The 21,609-nt window shown below is 46.4% G+C and overlaps 1 protein-coding gene across 2 annotated transcripts in view; it reads left to right on the top strand.

The window, feature by feature from the left end:
- Window positions 1-1,950: 1,950 nt before the first annotated feature.
- The window catches only part of LOC121201591 (PH and SEC7 domain-containing protein 1-like), a 46,043-nt gene continuing 26,384 nt past the window's right edge, over window positions 1,951-21,609 (top strand). The window contains exons 1-10 of one of the 2 annotated variants that reach the window (XM_041067483.1): window positions 1,951-2,070; window positions 7,708-10,241; window positions 10,545-10,662; window positions 11,529-12,078; window positions 12,356-12,823; window positions 17,397-17,591; window positions 18,454-18,534; window positions 19,283-19,395; window positions 19,752-19,810; window positions 20,605-20,694. In XM_041067483.1, the coding sequence (XP_040923417.1) occupies window positions 7,989-10,241; window positions 10,545-10,662; window positions 11,529-12,078; window positions 12,356-12,823; window positions 17,397-17,591; window positions 18,454-18,534; window positions 19,283-19,395; window positions 19,752-19,810; window positions 20,605-20,694 (3,927 nt within the window). In that variant the 5' untranslated portion in view covers window positions 1,951-2,070; window positions 7,708-7,988. Of the gene's footprint in view, window positions 2,071-7,707; window positions 10,242-10,544; window positions 10,663-11,528; window positions 12,079-12,355; window positions 12,824-15,287; window positions 15,652-17,396; window positions 17,592-18,453; window positions 18,535-19,282; window positions 19,396-19,751; window positions 19,811-20,604; window positions 20,695-21,609 lie in introns of those variants that run through there. The other variant, XM_041067484.1, reaches the window with a different exon arrangement.

Genomic DNA, 21,609 nt, shown 5'->3' with positions numbered 1-21,609 from the left:
CAGAGTTTGGAGGGTACTGTGTGTCGAGAGCCAGACTCTGCTGACGTTTCAGCCGTGACTTCATTTAGATAAATGAGCTGCCTGCTTCAAGGGCTAAGTAGAGGTCAGAGGTAAAATACCAGCTGCTTTCTGAAGACATCTATCTATCTATTGATCTGTTTATTGTTTATCTGTCTATAATGCCAACAGGCAACATATTTTTTTGTGCAGTGTTGGAAAGTAAGTACATTTACTTAGATCCTTAGATACTAGTGCAGTACAAGTACAATGTTGTACTTTTCCCAAGTATTTACATTTTTCTTCTACTCCACTACAATTCAGGGGCAAATATTATATATAATATTATATGTTCTTACTCCACCACATTTATTTAATATATTTCTGTTAAACTTTGATTTGAGGGTCTGTCCTGTTTACAAGGTTCCTCTTCCTTGTTTCTGAAGAGAGGAGAAGGAGAAAGTTGGAGTTGCGAAGGCCACAGTTTATCGCTGGTTGTAAATCGGAGAGGGATCTGGTACCTCATGTCCGGTCACCCTGACACGAGACAGCACACAGCTACATAGACAGATAAACAGGCGGAGATGGTAAAGAAATATCAGCTGTGTGTGTGGTGTGTGTTTGTGTCCTGAGTATTCTCCTTATCACTGCAGGACATGGCTGAGAATCACCTCATTTTCATCCAGATGCTCAAAATAGATGCATGTTGTGATTTAGAAGAAAAACACAGGTTTGGCTTTAACCCTGTGTTTTTAAAAATCAGCCTAGCTTTAACCTTAACTTGCTTGCTGCTTGGATTTGGTTGTAAATGCAACACTGAGTGTGAAAACCTTCAATAAATTGGGGATTAGCAGAAGTTGCATGATCTGAAACGACCCCTGTGGCTGTTTGGGAACCTGAGTCCTGGTTTTTAGTGAAGTTCTGTTCATATGGAGAAAAAATGAGAGTGAAAAGGTTTTTTTTTTTTTGTTCATTCGAAGCTTCAGTTCTTCTCTTTAATATTTCAGCTGAGTGAGAGCGAGCTTTTACCTGCTTCCCTCTCTCTGATGCGTTCAGGTCCTATAACAGGCTTTTGATCAGCTATAACTGGATCTCATGTATGTCACTTATTTTTTCTTCAGTTCGTCTGTTGTCATTCAGAGTTGTCGTCTGAAACGTTCACCCCAGAAGCCATTTTACAGACAAAAGGCTTAATCCCTGCTTCCCTATAGATAATTCAGAGACGGTTCACCCGCACAAAGCCAAAACAAAACCATTATAACAGCTGTAGTAGTTTTTATGATGTTTCTGAACCTATTTTGTGATGTAAAATGGCGGCAATGTAACTGACCTTTTTTTTTTTATTAAATCAGAAACATTCATATCTTTTTATCCGGTTCATTTAGCAGATGTGAAATTCCAGAAAACTGGAAATCACGTAGAATGGCAGGGTATTTTTGTCGGGTGTAATTTTATAATTATAATCTATATTTTCATTTTTAATATTTTCTCTGTTTCTGATGTAGTGACCGGCTGCGGTTCTTCATGTCCCTGTCTTTTCATTAACACCTGAGGTGTTTGGGAGGAGGGCTTCACACGTGCTCGAGACGTTGCCGCCCTGCAGATCCGACCACATGTCCAGTTTTCATCCTCTTACATCTGCCACTTTTATTTTGAACTGCATCCCACAGGGAGAGGGGTCCAGATTGTACTGCAGCCCGCTGCCTTTAAACACTTCACGCCCTCCCACCCCTCCCTCGTCTTGCACGTTCCCTCCTTACAGCACCTCCCATAGCCATACTAACTACTCCACACTGACTCAGCATGTATGTGAAAGGCAGAGGGGAGGGAAGGGGGCAGGGCTAGGTGATGTGAGCTTGTTAATTGGCTGAGTGTGAGCATTGCTGCCAGGGAGGGAGGCTGGCTGTGCTGGTCGGACAGGTCTGCACCGACTGCTCTGCTGGAGAGAAGGAAGGAAGGAAGGAGGTGAAGATGAGAGGGAAGGAAGAGGGAATAATAGAGAGGATGAGACGAGATAAACCATGTGGGAGGTGTAAATCCTGCATGGACGAAGCGGCTGTGAGAGGAGGAGAGGTGAGTGTGAGATTGAGATGGGAGGAGGAGAGGGGAGAGCAGCGGAGGACAGATTCTTGTGTGTGTGTGTGTGTGTCTGTAGTACAAACGTAGTTGTTGGTGTCTCTGGTTTGTGCTGACAGCTCGGGGTCGATCAGGATAAACAGGCAGTGAGGGGACGTGACAGCTTGTCACCACGATGCAGATGATCCAGATGTGCATGTCATGTTGTGAGACCCGTGAACAGGCGACTAATAGACAGGAGAAAGTGGGAATCCACAGTAAATTGTGTGTGTTTGTGTGGGTGCGTGAGATTGTGAGTGTGAAGGCATGAATGGGAGAACGTGTGTGAGGGTGTGTGAAACAAGGGACTGCATATATTTGTATAATCAGTGTGTGCAGGCATGTCAGTGCATGCAGTCCCCCCCCCCAGTGTCATTTCTACAGAGCTGAGCTGCTGAAGAACCTTTTTGCAGGATTGTGGGGAAACAGTTAATTGTGGATAATATATTTGTCTAATTCTCCTCATGAACTCTGGCTTTGGTTTGGTTTGGTATTTAAAATGTCTCGGATGTGTCATCAGTGCCTCTGAGCTCCTGTCCTCTCTGAAGTCTTGTACACTGACCCATTCAGGGGAACTTGACCCTGATCGAGGTCACCTGCCGAGAAAAAGTGGCTTCTGACTTGCTTTGAATGTGAGTTACTTCCTGAGCGATCTCAGAGATGTTGCTGCTTGTGAAACCAGTTAAAACAGGAAAACCAGGGTTTTCACACAAATGTCAGGATTGGACTCTGATTCTCTGATTCATAACTCAGTCACATCTGAACACACCTGTTTCAAAGTATTATCTCTGGTGTACATAGTGAATAAACGTTCATAAATCCGCTTAAAAATCATAGAAAAACTCCAGAAGTTGCCAGAGAAGCATCAGGTTTTTAAGTTTTCTTCAACATCACCGGATACCGTGATGTTGCACAGCTAATAGGAAATGCCAACAGCTAATTCGATGTTGTTTTAATGGTGTCTTTTTGCCAAAATGTAAACAAATGTAGGCTAAAAAATGTCTCAGGGTGCAGCCCACAGCTCTACTGCAAAACAGACAAGAAAAGGCTCAATGAAAAGCTGAAAAAATTAATTCTCAACACTGTTTCAGGTAGTAGGGTGAAGAATAATGTATTCTTTGTTGTTCAGTCTTTCTTTTTTTGTGTCATTCTTCATTCTGCGAGTCAAGGTAGTGAGTAGAAGAGCTGTATAGGCAGCAAGGTCATGGCCAGTGTGGAGCTGATTGAACGTCTCTGCCTTCTTCTCTCCACCAATAAGCCTCCGTGCATCCTTCTCCTCCGGCTCACACACGTTTTGTGCCTGTGCATGAGTCAGAGGACTCGTCTCTTTTGTCTGAATGTGTCTTTGAAGGCGGTGTCAGAAGGAGTGAGAGGAAAGCTGCAGAGCGAAGCATCAGACGCAAACAAAGTCACATTTCTAAGGCAGATTTAACACTTGTCTCTTTACCGTCAGTTCATCTTCTGTAGTCGCCGCTTGGTTAATTATGATTCAGTGCAGTGACGAGAGGAAGTTCAGGGAGTTTGAACGGTGTATTTTGGGCGTGACAGCGAATCCTCTGCCATTTCTTGGGAATTTGCATGAGTAGGCAGCTGAGCCAAACACAGTGTGATGTAACCTAATATTCTATGTAGAGAAATCAATGGTGGCTTCAGTCGTTGTGAGCGGATGGTTCATGTTGCTCTGTGAGTGTCCCTGAAAATCCCACGTCGACCATCGACTGAACACAAACCGTCCTAAGCTCCGGAGGGTCTAACGTGTTACTACCTAAACTGCACAACCTGTCGTGTTGCTGAAATCATAGCTGCTAGTGCACAGTGCCAGCAACAAGCAAGCTGAGAGCTAATATTAGCATGCCCCCCCCCAATGCCCACCTCCACCCACCCACATCCCATCGTATCCTGCTGCTAAACATGCCGGCTGGGGTTTAATTACCTGTGTGATCTGACTCGTAAATGCCCAGCCCAGTGACCCAGTGGAGTCTGTACATACGTGTTTACAGTGTGTGTCTGTGTGTGTCCATGTCTGTGTTCTTCTGTTAGCGCTGTGACCCAGAAGGACAACAACAGGATGACTCATCAATATTCAGGTTTTGTTTATCGAGGTTTGACTGAAGGTGCCGTTAGAGCCTTTTGCATGTCATCCTTCAGTTACACGTCTCCCATCAGCCCCGTCCCAAGCTTCGCTTATCCACTATATTTTGATCAAGACAAACATCTTGCACAAGTTCTGTTTTTCCTGTTAAACCTTCCCAAGCACCAAGACACACACATGCATACGACTTAGACCTGCACACACAGTCACATTTTAATGACAGTGACCAAAATAATTGTATATGAAAGAAAAAAACACAATATAGAGAACACAGAATATTAAAATGTTTTAGAATACTCAATAGAAATAAATAGAATAGACAGAATAAATTAAAATGAGAAAAGAAAACTGTCAGGTTACAGCGTAATGCTAACATCTACTGCAGGGAAATACTGTTTCATGCTAATGGACTTCAGAGAAGTTTCCTTGTTGATAAATGTAAAAAGCTGAGCGAGTTCATGTGATTGAGGTGTTGCACTGTAAATCAGGCAGAGCTTGGCAGGTGGCGAGTGGTAATGGTCTGTTTCTATTGTAAATCCCAGCTCAGCAGTGATGGTCCCACCGGAGCCGGTGCCAAGTTGGACGAATGTCAGAAAAGCAGGCGCTGGAGGTTAAAACTGCAGCACCCGGGATCTAAGATTAGAGTGTGGACCAAAGAAGAAGACAGGAGCGGGAGGAAAGGATGACAGTTACACCTCTGTCTTTAGTGTAACAACCTAAGATCATCATCCTCTTTTATTCTTCGTACCTTTTGTTGCATCATTCCATTAAATGGAAATGTTCTTTATCACATTATACACATTTATCCCGAAAAATCTAAGTGGAAAAGTTGTTCTTTTGTCATTCAGCCTGAGCCTTTAAACAGTCAGGGTTGTGTTAGATCTGCAGTTGTGTTACTGCCTCTAACACGAGGCTTCCTGTAACTCTACACTCCCATCACCGTGGCTGCCTGCCAGCTCAGCTCTCTCCTTCACATACAGGACTCCCTCAACCTGATTTCCTTTTGCTCTCTCTCTCTGCCTCTAACTGCCGTTTATCTCTCGTGCTCTTTCTCCCACCGGCCTGCCTTCAGCTCACAGCCTCCCATCAACACCCGTCTCATGTGGTGACTTTGTGGGTAAAAAGGGGCACAAATGAAGTTCAGGCTCATCGGCTCTTTCCAGAATCGATACCGTCTCACAGACTTCCTCTCTTGGCGGCGACAAAGATGACAAATCATATCTAGTAATAATCCCTGTGGATCCATCCCTCGACCGGCTCTGTCACTTCTATGATGCGGCCGAGGCCGTGTGTCCACGGCAGACTGTGCAAATCTGAAAACGTCCATGTGAAAATGTTGCAGGTGGTTTTGTTGAATCATCTCTCCGTCCACACTAGAAGGCAAAAAATGATAGGAAAACGGTCTCTTACATGTGTTCCTCTTTTAGCTGGAAACGTCACAACTGTGCATCTCAGCCAACATCTGGCCAGGAGTAGGACAGACAGATAAATACAGAAGACAACAGTTTTCCTTTATTCATATTTCAAGTCAAAGTGGACGACTTTTACGTCAGTAAAAATAAAATAATAGCCACCACAGTTTGCAGATCGTGGTGAAAATGAAATTGAACCCCGTGGCTTCATTCGTTGACCAGCTCCGTCACATTTATGATGCTGCTAAGGAGCCACATCGTCTTCCTCACACTTTCATAGACAATGGGGCCCCACAGAGCCACCAACAACTGGACAAAGGCCTTTTTTTTGTGAATGGTGTAGCTGTGGGAACAGCAGCTCTGAGGTGTGAAAGTGACCGAAGGATGTGTGAGGGTGACAAATGCAGAGGCAGTGAAAGCTGTTTGCTAATTAGAGACGGAGAAAGAGGAAAAATCAATGTTGCTGCGTTTTAAATTTTACTAATGCTCTTATCCACGACGAATAGAAAAGGCTTAATTAGATCTGTACATCCATTAATGGTTGTAAGGGTCAAACTGCAGCAAACAGCCTAACTGATGCCGCTGTGACTCCACTGTGCAGAGCTGGCTAAAGTAATTCAGAGCCAACAGGAGAATTTGCTGGACTGAAAACACTGGTGAGCTTTAGTTTTGGGCTCTTTGAAGTGAGGGCAGAAACATCAGTTGGGGTCAAGGAGGGAAAGTTGCTCGCCTTGCGTGCCAGCCCTCTCACAAGTTCTCTTTGTTCTGTCAACTTCAATTTTCGACACACACGTTCTCTCCCACTGCTACCATACGGCAACTCCAATCTGTCGCTGCTGGCAGCAGTCTGGAGTTCACCATCCTCGTTTGACTGACTTTTCTTTTTTTTTTTTTTTTTTGCACAAGAGTTCTGTTGTCTGCAGCATTATTGGCGTGGAGAGTTGTTCTGCGTGAACACCAAACAGAATGGTGACAATTGGAGAGAATTCAGCTCGGTTGAACCGTCAGGGGATTTAGCTCCACAAAGAAGATGGAGACGAGAAGAAGTGGCTCTAGCACAAAGTCAGAATAAGACATGTCTGTGATAGGAGCTGGGTGTTTGCTGTGAGATGTGGTTGAGCAATGTGGGTGTCTTGGATCTGATGTTTGACTTGTGAGTGAACTTGGGGTTTGACAGGCGAGGAACTAAATCAGCTGTTATTCATTTGAATATGTTTCCGTATTGTTGCTGCGTCAGTGTCTCAGCCGTTCCTAAAATGAAACCAGATCAGGCTAATCTGGTTTTTCCTGAGTCACCTGAGCTTGTTTATTCTCTCACAATCAGAAACTCAATCCTTTGAACAGATTCATTTCAGAGTGAATCCCGAGCGTTGAATCGTTTCGCTCAGAGTTTAGATACAGAGCTGTCACCGGGTCTTATCGGCGCTGACTCAGAGAGCAGAGCAGGAAGAGAGGGATAATTTCCCTCTCAGACTCCACGTATCAACTGCACACCTCACTACGATGAAACGCACATCTCGGAGAAAAGGATCCATACAAGAGATTCAAGGCAAAATATCTGTACCCGAGTGGAATGAGGCCTAATCTGTCGTCCAGCTTCGGGACGACCTGCGTACCATGTTGACTGGGTTTAGACTGAAGGTCCAGTTCAGGTTTTTAACCTGTACTGTATTTGAAAACCTCCAGAAACCACAACTAAATATTAGCTAAGATTTTATCTAATGTGCATGTATATGTTTGTCAGAGGGGATTATCCCAGAAGAAGGTTTACAGCTGCTCATTTTCACTTTTGAGCATCAGTGAACATCCACACAAGGCTCACTGTGAAATGACTTTTTAAGGTATGAGTGAGGTTGGAGCTGAGAGCCAGCGCCTCACACAGAGTATACTGATGCCTAAATGCTGGTGTGGTTTCAACAGCATCTACGGACAAATGAGAACAATTAAATCTGATTCAATAAAGGTATTAAGAGAAACTGGTAGCACTGGTACCACTAACAAACTGCATCACAAGTACCGGAAAATCTTGTGTGTATCTCTCGTCGTCTGAGAACCGAAACTATAACAGCTCCTCCTTACTTTCATTCACAGGTATGAAGAATAGGAAGCTGTTGCAGGTGTCCCACGGGCATGTTTGTCCTCTGGCCGTTCCACCTGTGTGTCTCTGCTCTGCACACAGACTCTCTGGGAGGGAGAAGAAAGACCATCTAAAAATAAACTGACACGCACCACCAGCAGAAAATCAAAAACCAAACCGACAAATAAAAGAAGAAAAGAAGAATCTCTCTTTGTTTTTGTGGCTTTCACTCTGTTTGACTCTCTCCCTGCTCCATTTCTGTCTCTCTGTCCTCATTACGCGCCCAGAGGAGGTCATGTCCCAGTCTGGAAAAGTCCTTCATCTGTATGTGGAAGTGAGGTCTGCCCCAGATCAGAATGGAGGGAAAGGGGCATTTGGAGAAAAGGGAGAAGGGATTGCACAGGGGCGTTCGGTTCAGGACAGTCCTGCGGAGCTCCTGTCTCAGCTAGCGACCCAGACGACCTGCCAGCCGGTTACCAAGTCCTCCACAGCTCATCGTGTGGTTCAGGACTGCACACACCGCAGCCAGTCTCCATCTCGAAACACTGTCAGCTTTCAGCTCCAGCAGGCCAGCGGCTCACCGACCGTCAGCAAACGTTGGAGTTTACCCTGTGACGGAGTCTCTGCCGTCCACTCTTCGCCAGTGTCTTCTTCGGGAAAGGTCGCCATCCCTCACACACCTCCCAGCTGTCAGAGGTTAAACGAGAAGGAAGTCAGCGACGGGAAGCGGTCTGTGGTCACCTTCAGTTACATCGAGAAGTCCAATGTGAGGACGGTGGACAGTCCACGCAACTCTGTGCGCGAGAGAGGGACCAGAGAGGAAAGATCCACCCCCTCCCACTTTCGAAAACGGCTCAGCGACCCAGTTTGGTTTGGGAGTCCCGATTCATCGTGCAGCTCCAGTCCAAAGCTGACTTTCCGGTCACCAGGAAGTCACCAGCAGACGTTCTCTCCCAGCCTTCGCCAACCACCCTTAGACCCCATCGGCAGGGCAGCTACCCAGAGGGCTGTGGAGGAGTTTGGCTCTCCTTTACTGAGGATTAAACTGGCCCATGCACTTGAGCACGCCTCATTCTCACGCTACAACCAACAGCCGCGCTGTCAGTCCTGGGCTGGGTCTCCTGTTCAGCGTCAGAACATCAGTGTAAACCCCAAAGACCACATCACAGATAGGAGCCAGGCTGTTTGTGGGCTACCTCGGAGCCCAGCGTCAGACCAGCTATCCTCCCAGTCCAGGCAGTCTCCTCACTCAAGGCCTGGGTCCTGTGTGGAGACCCAGAGCCCTCCTCACTGGTCAGGTGAGGAGAGAGCCATGGCGGGAAGCCCAGCCACCAAAAGACACGTTTGCAGGGCCTGTAGCAGGAGCACTTCACCGCAGGGAGCAATCCACCAACTTGGCAATAATGTAGTCGAGGGCTTGAACCAGTTAAGTGACAGTAAATCCTCCTCTCCAGCTCACAGTCCTGAAGTTGCCCGTAGGCTAGCAGAGGAGGCTACCAAAGTATCTTCTATTTTCACGGAGGCGAGAAGGTCCTCACTGCACAATGCTTTAGGCGAGCTCGCAAGCAGCTCGGTCTCTGGAGAAACTCACAACTCGCCTCCAAATGCACAACAGTGTAAGCAAACGCTTAAGATGAACATCCCTTTAAACGAGCAACACATGCCAGCAACTGACAACACGGACTCTCACCAGCCTGAAAACTCTGTCCTGCAGTCGCATTCACATGAAACAAACTCCCATACTAATTATGAGAGTCGCCAGGAGGACTGCGTCCAGAAATCCCAGCATCAGACCTCGGTTTTATCTGCGGCTCAGAGTTCACCCGCCCTTCCTTCACGTTTTTTCCGTCCCTCTCGTTCTCCCACCGAGCTCAGCTCCCCCGTCAGGGATCCCAGGCTATTCCATGCTGAGCTCCGAACACCGGATACCCCCACCCTGCATCGCCGTCAGCTTCCGCAGTACACCGGAGACTCCTGGTCCCCGAGCTTGGACAGGAGAGGAGACCTGAGCTGTTTTGAGAAAGGGGATTGCACTGAGCTCGCTCGTAGGCTCTTTATCAATCAGAGAGTTGAGGAGGCGCCGGTCAGCTGGACTTCAAGGCAGCAGTGGGGGAATCATGTGGACAGCAGCCCAAGGCCAAGCCCTCAGCCTGGCTTTGGGTCCAACAATGTCCAACCTCCTGATCGTCAACCCAGCCAACATCGCAGGCCGCTCAGCCCCACAGCCCAGCAGAAACGGGCCGAGCAGAGGAGGAGAGAGATCCTGCTTCTGGGACCAGTGGTGCTGGACTCCCCAGAGGAGGATGAGGGTTGTGATGGAGAAGGAGAGGGCAATGATGTGGAGGGATACGGGGCAGGTCAGCAGCCTCGCCTGCAGAGGGTTGAAGAGCCTCCAGAGGCAGAACAGAACGGGCCGATGGGAGGGTCGTCCTCGCGGAGCTCCAGTGGGGTGACGGGCAGCCTGGGGGACAGGGACTGTGTGTCCCCGGAGTCCAGCCAGTCCAGTCACCAGAGCAATGAGACTGGGGCTGCCACCTCAGGAATACAGGTGAGTGCTGGGTGAACCCACAACACTGCAAAATACACTTTTTGTTCTGATACTTTAAAAATATAATGTGAAGACTGTAGAGTTAAATATGTTTAATTACTTTTTTTCAATAATACCAATATGATGTAAGTGTAGAGCTGGAACACAGCTAGCTTAGCTTAGCATAAAGACTGGAAACAGCCAGTTAAGTACTTAAATACTTAGCACACAGGCACAAGAGTTGAAAAAGCATATTTCCCTAAGTGCTGCATTGCAGAACTGGCCTCAGTTTTGTCTCTGTGTGTCTCTGTGTGTCCCTGTCAGACGGACAGTGGCTGTGCGGTGCCGGTGCCCTCGCTCCACTGTCAGAGGATCGCTCGTGCCAAGTGGGAGTTTTTGTTCGGGGCCCCTGCTGAGGAGGCTGCCAGCAGGGGGGAGAAAAGTGAGAGCATGTCCACCTCAATTTACATGTCAGTGTTAAACCAGAGAGGAGGATATTTTTTATTCCTTCTCCCTCATCGTTCGCGTGGGAGAAGCCAGCTGATGAGCGATGGCGCTCGTCTGTGTTGTTTTGGGCAACAAATTCAGATAAAACATCTCATTCTGTGCCTTTAATTGTTTTGTCATATGTTTGAAATCTTTCAATACAAACACAGATACCTGGGTTTCATTACTGAATAATAAAAACAGTACTTTGAGGAATATAAACTTTTTCTTCATTTACCAGACGATCCCAAACTGTTCCACATCTGTCTAAACTCAAACAGCTGCACAAGAACTTTGCCAAACTAAAATACAGTCTAAAATTTACATAGCTGCTATTTAAGGGACATATATACAATATTTTTCTTACTGTCTAAAACCAACTATGAATTGATTCTATCATAGAGATGAATAATAGAGATCCAGACACTATTCACATCTGTGATCCACACAGTTACTCTCTCTCTCACACACACACACACATACTGTCCTGCTGCCCCAAATACTCACTAGAGCTCCAAATGTGTATTAACCCACAGCGGAAAAGTCCCCAGCAACTGTACTATTTACTCCTGTTTGATTAACGTAAAAGCTACAGTGAGCAACTGTTGTAGAACCGGTGAGTTTTTCATACGCAGCTCTGTGAAAACGTTTTGGTCAGTAGAAAAAAAGTGTGAAGGTTTGATACCCGGGCCTGTGATTTTAATTCAGGACGCTGAGCCACCTATTTAATTACCAATTAAACTCCATTACCAATCAGAGCTTTGGAATGTTAATCACATATCTCAAATCACTTAGGTTATATTTCATTTTCTTCATCTGCAGATTCTCTGGAAAACTCTACAGCTCCTCCCAGTGGTAACTCCAGCGAGTCTCCCACCCCGACTCCCCCTTCCTCCCTGCCTCTCCTCTCTGCCAATCACGAGGTGCAGCATGTGGAGGTAGAGCTGGTGACCCCTCCCCCGGCTGTGATCGGGACGTCACCCAAAACCGGCATCATTCGCCGCACGCTCAAGTATTCAGAAACCGACCTGGATGCTGTCCCGCTTCGCTGCTACCGCGAGACAGACATAGACGAGGTGCTGCTGGCTGAGCAGGACGACGCCGACTCTGCGTTTGGGAGTAACCGCAGTGTGCAGGGGACTTCAGGGACAGGCAGCAGCCCCCTGGGGGGTCTGGCTTATGGGAGGACAGATGGGGAGGAGGTAGAGGAGAGAACAGGAGGAAGGGAGGAGGAGGAGGAAGAGGAAGATGAGGAGGAGGAGGAAGAGGAAGAGATGGTGAGCTGGGCCAGTGTGAGGATGCAGGGAGACAACAGGAAGCAACAGTATGCAGCTCAGGAGGAGCCAGAGGTGTTTGGACACCTACTGAAAAGGTGCAATTGAAACACACACAGTCACACACAAGCCTGTGAACGCACAACGAGTGCAGCAACATTCTGGTGAAGCAGGATTTTCCCCTGACCTATATTTAGATCTGAATCTGGATCTTGCCCACAGCCTATTTTTCAGTTAGATCATAAACAGTTTTGGAGGCACAGACTCATTAAAGTACATTGGTGTTCCCTTTTCTTGGTTGACACACATTTAATCTCGTCTTTATAAACACAGCTGTGTTGTTGCAGTGTTACTAAAACCTCCCTCTCTGTCCAGACCAATGGAAACGTTTTTTGACAACCACCACCCAGCCCTGAAGTCCCCCATCTTGGTCTCTGGTCCTCGCTGCGCTGCAGAGGACACCTTCAGCCGCCACTTTGAGAGCATCATGGAGTCTCACCGAGCCAAAGGGACGTCGTACAACAGCCTGGACAGCGAGGAGCTGCTGACCTCCAGCACTCAAACTGTGCTGACCTTCGACCTGCCCACGCTAACCCCTGCCATCCACGGGCTGGTCTGCCAGAGCGCCAGGCAGATCGTCCAGCTCAGCTTTGCCCCACTGGCACACGACGAGAGGCCCAGTCTGTCCGATTCTATCTTTACTGTGACCGGGGACTCGGACGCGACCAGAGCCCCCTCCAGCGAGAGGCTGAGCAGCGGTTCAGACGGCACGCCTTCCAGAGGACGAGAGTATGCACAGCTGGGCAGCAGCTGGTGCAGCAACCCTTCTTTCTCTTTACCAAGGTGAGTTAGCACGTCAAGTAATCATAATGAATACTACTGTTTCTGAACTGTACTAAAACCTGTATTCATTCTTTACATATTATCCACATGTAAAGTCATGTTGAACATGTATGAGCAGACAGTTGCTTCCACCAACTCCTTTCAGCTGCTGAACCATCGAGTCTCCTTCCATTTGGTGCTTGGGAGGTAGAGCATAATCTACCAGTGAAAACATTTTCTGTTTAGCAGCACATGAAGCACGTAGATGACAAGTGAGACGCAGGTGACCTGTGATTCATCAAGAATTAGTATAAGTAGTAGTATAATTTTTGGATGTAGCATGAAGATACAGTCTCGGCGAGGTCATGTTATATCTCATACGAGTTTCTTTGCTCCTTCTGTCATTCTTATAATATGTTCAGGATGCAGCTATATAAAGGTTTGGCTCATCAGACTCATAGAAACAACCGGATTCATGTCAACTTTAGAATAAAGTGTTCACAAAGAATCATCTTTACAAATGACAGAGCGTTGATGTTAATTCAGTATTAATGCAGTTTTGATTGCCTCCTTTCTGAGGTCAGAAACCCTGTAATGGGCATGTTGTCTGTCTCCAGTGTCTCTGTCTGGGTCTCTCTCCTTGTACAGAGCAGTGCTGCAGTGCTATTCTGGTGTAGCTTTAGAGTGAAGGTCGCTAGAAGGCTGCCTGTGGTCCCTCTGCTGTCTGCCAGGCAGGGTGTGTGTGTGCGTGCGTGTGTGTGTGTGCGTGCGTGTGTGTGTGTGCGTGCGTGTGTGTGTGTGTGTGTGTGTGTGTGCGTGTAAGGTGTATGCATGTCAGACAGAGGCAGATGGCTGCTGCAGCAGTGAGGGATTCACCTTGACTGTTGGAGTCTCAGAGACTTCATGCTGACTCTCCAGAGATTCCCACCTGCAGATCCGGAGGCTTCATTTCATATTCGGCTGATTTCATTTCCAGAATCCTTTATCTTTGTGTTGTAAACAGTAAATAACTTCACAGTAAAACAGTAGCTGTCTTTATCTATGATACAATCACCTTGTCTCCAGATACAGTGTGTGAAAGACAGATAGAGAGTGGGCAGACGAGTGGGACAACAGTCTGTCTACGTCTGCTAACTCAGTCATGTCTGTTACAGAGCTTGTATGTGGCAGTGAGGCAGAGCAGCTTTGTGAATGTCACCCTAACTTAGTGAGACAGCACTGCAGAGGCACAGACTGCACTGGGTCACCTTGGTGCTTAGACCACTAGATGGCGTAAGAGGACAACAATAATGCTTCCAAGTGCTTTGTGATAGGAGTGAACCTAATGCAGGTGGGTAACTGAGCAGCAGTGTGTGTGTGTGTGTGTGTGTGTGTGTGTGTGTGTGTGTGAGAAAGGAATCCAGTCTCAGGTGTCAGCTGATTCACACAGAAATACTCTCTGAAATCTTAAAGCCAAAAAGCTTTGTTTTGCTCTGTTTTGTTTTTTTTTTTAATGTAAATAAACATAAACATAAACACTTCAGCTTTGACCACCTCACGTTGAACACGTATAAAACGTTTGCTCTTCACTGGTCGTCCTGCACCTGAAGCTGTGCAGTCCGGGAGCGAGACGACGAGAAAAATATTTCCGCAGGCATGTCCATACTTTGATAAAAGTTGGAATTTCACTCCCCCACCCCCTCCTCCTCCTCGCTCCCCTCCTCCCCCTCCTTCCCTCACATCACCCTTTTCAGATGGTCTGTACCATTAGACAGTGGCTCATTGTGCAGAGCTGCCCAGTGGACTGAGAGGGGCTGCAATTATGCGGGGATACCGTTAAAGCAGAGGCTGACTCTGGGAATTCTCTCAGGACCTCTCAGCATTGTGCTGGCGCTCGATGAGACAATGCTAACAGGTGCCGGAGCTTAAACCGGAGTGCCGGCTTAATCTTATGATTATGAACACTCCTGCAGGCCCTGGTGAAGCGTACGCTGTAAACAGACTCCACAACGGCCTCAGACGTTGACAAAAAGCCACCTATTCTCTCCCTGGGGCAGTTATGGCTGCTGAGGAAACAGTTCAGAGGCACACACCCAGCGGATACTGAGTTTAAACCTGACACCTCCATGTCTTTGTTTTCTCTGAAGGTGTGCTAACAGCTCACACCACAAACAAGGTGGACCAGAATTTGTACAACACCCAAAGGATGGACATCCTGAGTGTGTGTAATCAGAGGCGCACAGAGAGAGACAAAGAGGAATGAATGGACGGTAGAAAGCCAAGGGAGGGAGATTTTTAGGGAACAGACAAGCCAAGTTTCATGCCATGCTTCGAATCCAAGGTCAGCAGGGGACAGGGAGAGTTTACACTGTGGAACAGGGGAGGGAGAAAGAGGGAGGGAGGAGTGAAAAGAAGGAACAGAAACAACAGCAAACAGACTCAGAGGGAAAAAAGATAGAGAAGGAGAGGCATAGCAGGAAGAACAGCTCTTTTACTTTGGGGGAAGGAGGCTTGCTGTGAGGCTCAAATGACAGCAAACACAGAGGGAGAGTGAGAAAGCAGAGAGGAGAGAAGAAGTGGGACCCATGAAGCCTCAGTCAGACGCAAAACCACGCAGAGGAATGTCAGAGTCTGCGGGCCTCTTAGGAGAGACTACAGGTGTCTGTCTGCTTTAGTTCCCGCTCTCCGGACCTGAAGGTGATGCGTTCAGGTTATGAGTCCAGGAGGAGAGGGGGGGCCACCCGGGTGAGCAGTCTGAGGCGAGGTGGCGGTCAGGGGACGGCAATGAGGACGCCCTCTGTCTTCTGCTGTCATGGTTCATCTGCAGTTGGAGAGGAGAGGTATATGACAGTCAGGCGGTCTTGTCACAGGTAGGTCTCCACCCAGGAACTTGTCTCACCTGTCTGTTGTGGATCTAACAGTGTTTGAATATCACATTCAGCCAGAAGGAAAATTCAAATGATCTTTTGAAGTGTGAGGAGTGTATTCGAAGCCACTCACTTCACTTCTACAGTGGTACAGACAGATGGAGAGCAGATGGGAAACCTATGTGACTGTCCTTTTAGCTACGTTAGCAGCATGACTTCAGGGACGGCAGTGTCCTCATCTCAGCTGGTCCTCCTCTTTGGTCCCCAGAGGATAAAGCCTAGTAACCTCTGTGAGCCTCTGACTTTATGTTTAGCGCCACCAGCAGGTGGACAGTTTGATGTGCTTTCAGTTAAATGTCTTGACAGCTATTGGGTGGATTTTGGTTCAGACATTTATGGTCCCCAGAGGGTAGATCCTGATATATCTTGGTGATCCTCTTACGGGCCAGTATTTGTGTTTACTGCTCGGTAGCAAATGTCAGCATGTGAAACTAAAACTCTGAGCGTGGTAAACATTAACGCTGTTCCTCAGACACAGAGCCGCTAGCACGGCTATAGGCTCTTAGTCTTAGTCGTCTGTGTACTCTGTCAAACCAGAGTTGACCATTGAACCGATGTCGCTTTCTTAACCAGTCAGCTTGTGTTAGTAATCACTGTTTGCTCTGGTGTGATTTTCCTGACTCATACACAGTATAAGGATGTGTACATGTGGGAAGCAAAGCCCTGGGACTGTTGGTTCTCTTGGCTTGCTCCTCATGCTGAGAAATCCGAATGAGCGCTCGGCTTGTTGGGGAAGTGTTGCTGTTTCTAGCTTTTCAGAATACAGCTCTCAGCTGCTGGACTCTCATTGTTCCTCTCCGGCCGGCTGGCGTGACTCGAATGGTCACACAGATCTTGACGGTGGCAAGAAATGTCGCCGCCATGTTGAATGAAAGTGAATGAACTCAGAGACCTCGTGTCTGTCTTCCACATTCAAGCAGAAGCCGGAGCCGCAGTTCTCCTTTAGCTTAGTGTGACATAACATGCTTAAATTATAATCACAGAATAATTCAGATGTAATAAGTTTTGCACCTCTGAACTCGTTAATGCTTTGAAGGGGCTTAATGAGGACGTGATAACGAGAGAGCCAGGAAGCTGGCAAAAACAGAGGCTTTGAATGCACTTATTAAAGTGCATAATCACGCCAAATGTTGTGTTTAAATATAAAATGATTTGCATACGTTCTGTTATGCTTGATACTAAATTACGTGAACATGAGCTTTGTTTACTACTGAATATTTACACTCATTCATTACTGTTCTCTACCTTTTTTTATAATCTCCCACTGCTTCACCCGTATGTCTTTAATCCTCTTTCATCATCCTTCTCTTTTCATTCATCACGCATGGTTTTTAATCTTATTTCATTTTACAGATATTTTATGTTTCTTTTAAGCTACTTTCTCCTGATCAGCCTCACTGTTCTTATCTCCCCCGATGTTCAGCTGGAAACTTTGATTTAGATCAGTGCAGCATAAATCAGATATTAGTGTTATTAAAATATTGATATACTGGAGTTATTAGTTTTATTATGATATTACCATCATTCTTTGTTCCTCCTTTTATCCCTTTCTCTCTTGCCTTTTCAATTATTTACCAATCTGTGTCAGTTGTTCTCCTCATTCTGTCTTTGTCCCACTTTCCTCTTCTTTCCATATCCTTTTCTGTCCCTCCATTTGTGTCTGATTTTAATCACTCGTTCCCTCTCAGCAGGGAGAAGGCCCGCCTGGCGACCGACTCGGAGCTGGACCAGGACCTCAGCGACAGGCTGGGCCTGGGCAGCAGTGACACCCTCACCAACGGCAGCCACCGCGCCGATGTGGCGGCCGCCAAACGCCTCGCCAAACGTCTCTTCAACTTGGATGGCTTCCGGAAGTCTGACGTAGCTCGCCACCTGAGCAAGAAGTGAGTCACTACACGGTTGTTTTTTCATTTTTTTGGTTAAAATGACAAAAGAAGAGAAACATTTTGTGACTAATGTCAGTGCCTGTGGCAGGCGAGAACAATATTTAAGGTGTTTGTAAAATAGTTTTAACCCCTGAACAGACACTTGCCCCAACATGCCCCAGATAAAACATTCACTGTTCTTCAGCCCTCTTGATTACAGGTTACTACTGCTATCACAAATACCCCCCATTATGAAGTCATCAATAGTGCCAATACCAATAATAAACCAATACTTCTGCTGCTGTTAACAATCAGTAAACAGAGGCCTCCTCCACACCAACATGTTAAAGCCAAACTGTGCTGTAGTTTGCATGTTATTGGAAAAAGCTCCTTTCTGCTGCATCTTGTCTTTATTTAACTTTAATCGGTCAGGGCCGGTGCACATTTACTGTACGTCGCTTTTCATTCTGCCGACAAAGTGCCGTGTTTTAGTGGATCTGCAGTCTTCCCGCACTGTGCTGCTCGATCAGCTCGTCAGCCTGTCAGCTGCTTGCTCGTGCTGATGAGAAAGAATTTGGGATTAAAGGGTTTCCTCACTTTCTGACAGATGCACCCTGGGAATCTCCTCCTTTTTTCTTCTCTCTCTTTTTTTTTTTTTTCTGGCCTCCGGTCTGCATCTCGAGCTGACTGTACCAGTGCACTCGAACTGACTGACAGCCCAGACCGAGGGCGCTAAGTGAACTGATGGCATTTGAACGTTTGATTGACACGTTGTGCTTTTATGATAGCTGGAGTTTTTTTTTGTTTTGTTTTGTGTGTCTTGTTCTTTCTCTGTTCTCCCTTTATTCCTCTTTGCGTATTATTTCCTGTCTGTCTGCAGTAATGACTTCAGCCGAATGGTTGCAGAGGAGTATCTGAGTTTCTTCAACTTCACAGGCCTCGCTCTGGACCAGGCGCTGCGGTGAGAGCTCATAGTACAATACATTAAACATGCCACTGAAAAATTTTAAATACATACAGGCTTTGATTTGGCTTCAGTCAGATGAAAATCTGCCCTTTTGATGTCTTAATAAAATCTCTGTTATGATGGAGCAGAGGCTGCCCGCTGTTCAACACTGCTCTCTACAGGCCAGATTTGGTCCTGCACCTGTCACCCACAGTTCAACACATTCAAATGCACTTTAAATGTTTGCTGTTTGTATATACACCACTGGATTATTATTACTGATGATTTTTAAATTTTGAGTATTTTATATCTTGTTGGGTGATTTATTCTGGAAAGATTAATCTTATTTTATAAGTAGCAAGTACATCTGTTATTAGATAAATATAAATATGCATGAGAAGTACAGGAGCAATAAAATGAAAACACTCAGGTAAAGCACATGTACCACAAAACTGTGCAGCACTTGAATAAATGTACTTAGTTCATTTCAGTCTCTGCCAGCTGATCTGATTACATAAAAGTGATAATCAGATTTTTTATTTAGATTTAATGGTAGAACACTGATCATACACACTGATCTAACACTGCGTATTATTTAAGAATAAATAAATCTGTCTGTTCGGTGTATTTCTGAATTATTGTGTTTCTTCTGACCTTTTTGCAGTGGACTAAAATGCTGCTACATTTTAAAACAGGTCATCTTTAATCTGTACTGGATGAGCATGTAGTCTGGATCTGACTGTCCTTGTGTTTGTGGCTGCAGGACTTTCCTCAGGCAGTTTGCCCTGATGGGGGAGACTCAGGAGAGGGAGAGGGTGCTGTCACACTTTTCTAGGCGTTATTTGGACTGCAACCCAAAAGTCATGCCATCAGAGGGTGAGTGCTGCAGAGAAGTGCTCTCACTACCAGCAATGGAGAAATAACAAAATCCCTTCCTGAATATTTAATGTGTCTCGCCATCCTTAAGTCCTGAGCTCTGATTCGATGTAAGTCCAGTGCTGAAAGGAAAACTGGTGTTTGACAGATCTCGTCATAAATAACGTATTATACATCAAATAGTGGACGATGTTCGAGGACGGTGACTTTCACACATTAAACATTAAGCAATGCACATTAAATTAAAACATGCATTGGTTTGTAGTTTTCAGCAGTGATGGAAGAAGAAGAACATCAAAACACACACACACAAGCACCAAAGGTGAAAGTACTAACACACTGTTTTCATCCTTTAGATGCAGTTCACACTCTCACCTGTGCTGTAATGTTGCTGAACACTGATCTACACGGTCAAGTGAGTAGTGTGTGAGTGTGTCTGTTTGCATGTGTGTGTCTGTTCATGTGTGTGTGTGAGTGTGTGTGTGAGTGCGTACAGTAATACAGGTGCTGCAGACAGACTTACTCAGCCAGAGATCAGCAAAGCGAACTGACGTTTTAACGGCTGCTTTTTGATTCAGTCTGGAGTTTAGTGAAAATGAGACTGAGGCTGATCACCAGCTGATCTGGGTCTGCTGATCTGGGTCTGCAGGTCCGCCTGCTGAGCCTCTTTCACCGTCATTAATCTGTTTCTCTTATAATCAGAGTCTCCCTTTGCAAATCTGGGCCGTTGGCGGCTCTGCTCAGTGATAGTGCTGCTCTGTGGATGAATGATTAATTAAAGTGACTGCAGACGTGACCGGTTAAAGGATCAGCCTTTTTTTTTTTTTGGGACGAGCAAATCAGGAAAGTTTTTGAACGGATTACGGTTTGACCTGTGAGACTGATAGGATCCATTATCTCGGGATTAATCCGATAATTTCAAAAATGACACAAAACATTTAAACAAACAAAGAAAAACAGAGGCCATGATTGGGATTAACTACTCTTTCAATTCATCATACACTAAATTTAAGAATAAAAAAGTCTCTTCATGGGCAGACTGTAGGAACCTGTCACAGAGGAAGACGCTCGCTTTCAAACCAAAAATGAAAACTCACGGAGTCAGTTGAAATAAACCACAGCAGGGAGGCAGTTTGTGTTGAATACAGTGTATGAGGAATGTGTGGGTATGAAATAAAAGCACATTTACATGTATTTCTGTGTCTCCAGAACATTGGGAAGAGGATGTCGTGCACACAGTTCATTGGCAATCTGGAAGGACTGAATGACGGCCAAGATTTTCCCAAGGATCTGCTTAAAGTAAGCTACTCTCAAATCTAAAATAGAACACGCACACGTGCACATGCACATGCTGTCATACGCAGACTCACATCCCAAATGAGAGCGAGCAGACTGTGTGCCAGCATTGTATTGTCCCTCAGATCTGTGCGACTGAGCCTGGCTGTCTGGTCTCAGCTCTCTGCCAGCTGGCATCCGCCTCATCTCCGGAGGCCTCCGATCAGAGGCCTGCCTGGGCCCGCCACTTCCTGCTACACTCCGGCTACGACGCTGGCTGGAAGACTAATTGTTTTGCTGCGTTATCTGGAGACGAGGAGAATGAGACTACCCTCGGGGTATCAGTGCTCGTCTTCAGCAGCATTAGATTAGGCTGTTAGCTTAACCCGGTTGAGTTTGGTGACAGTACATCGTGGACTGTCACACAGGGTTCAGACAGAGGCCTCGGGCCACATGATGCGGCGAAATAACCCAATCAGTGTGGGTTGCCTGTCCATCGGTTAGTTTGATTAGTTTTGTCTGCAGAGTGGTCCATCAACATGCCACAAGGCCCCAGAGTGCCAGTCAACAAGTTGTAATGGGGTATTTAAAATGCATGAGGGCGAGATGGAGAGAGAGAGAGAGAGGCCGCGTCCTGCTGCTGAAGTGACGAGGCTGAATTCAGAAATGAAAAGCTGCACCTGTTATTAAGGGCAGATCGTATCCACGCCGCAGCCATGTGACCGCGAGCAAAGCGAGGCTGAGAGGAAAAGAAGCAGAGTCTCACAGACGTGCATTAGCTGTTTTATTAATGCTTGTAGAGATCCAGGAACAGTCTTTTTAATCCTGCCTTCTACTTTCCACAAGCTCCCGCTCTCTTTTATTCTTTCTCTCTCAGCGAGACTCTCCTCTTTCTTACCCCCGAGCCACACTCTCCTTTCTCTCCTTTCTCTCATTGCC

Source organism: Toxotes jaculatrix, chromosome 21 (assembly GCF_017976425.1).
Source record: "Toxotes jaculatrix isolate fToxJac2 chromosome 21, fToxJac2.pri, whole genome shotgun sequence".
Classification (NCBI taxonomy): domain Eukaryota; kingdom Metazoa; phylum Chordata; class Actinopteri; family Toxotidae; genus Toxotes; species Toxotes jaculatrix.
The sequence above is the reverse complement of the archived record's forward strand: the minus strand, read 5'-3'. Positions and strand labels throughout refer to the sequence as shown.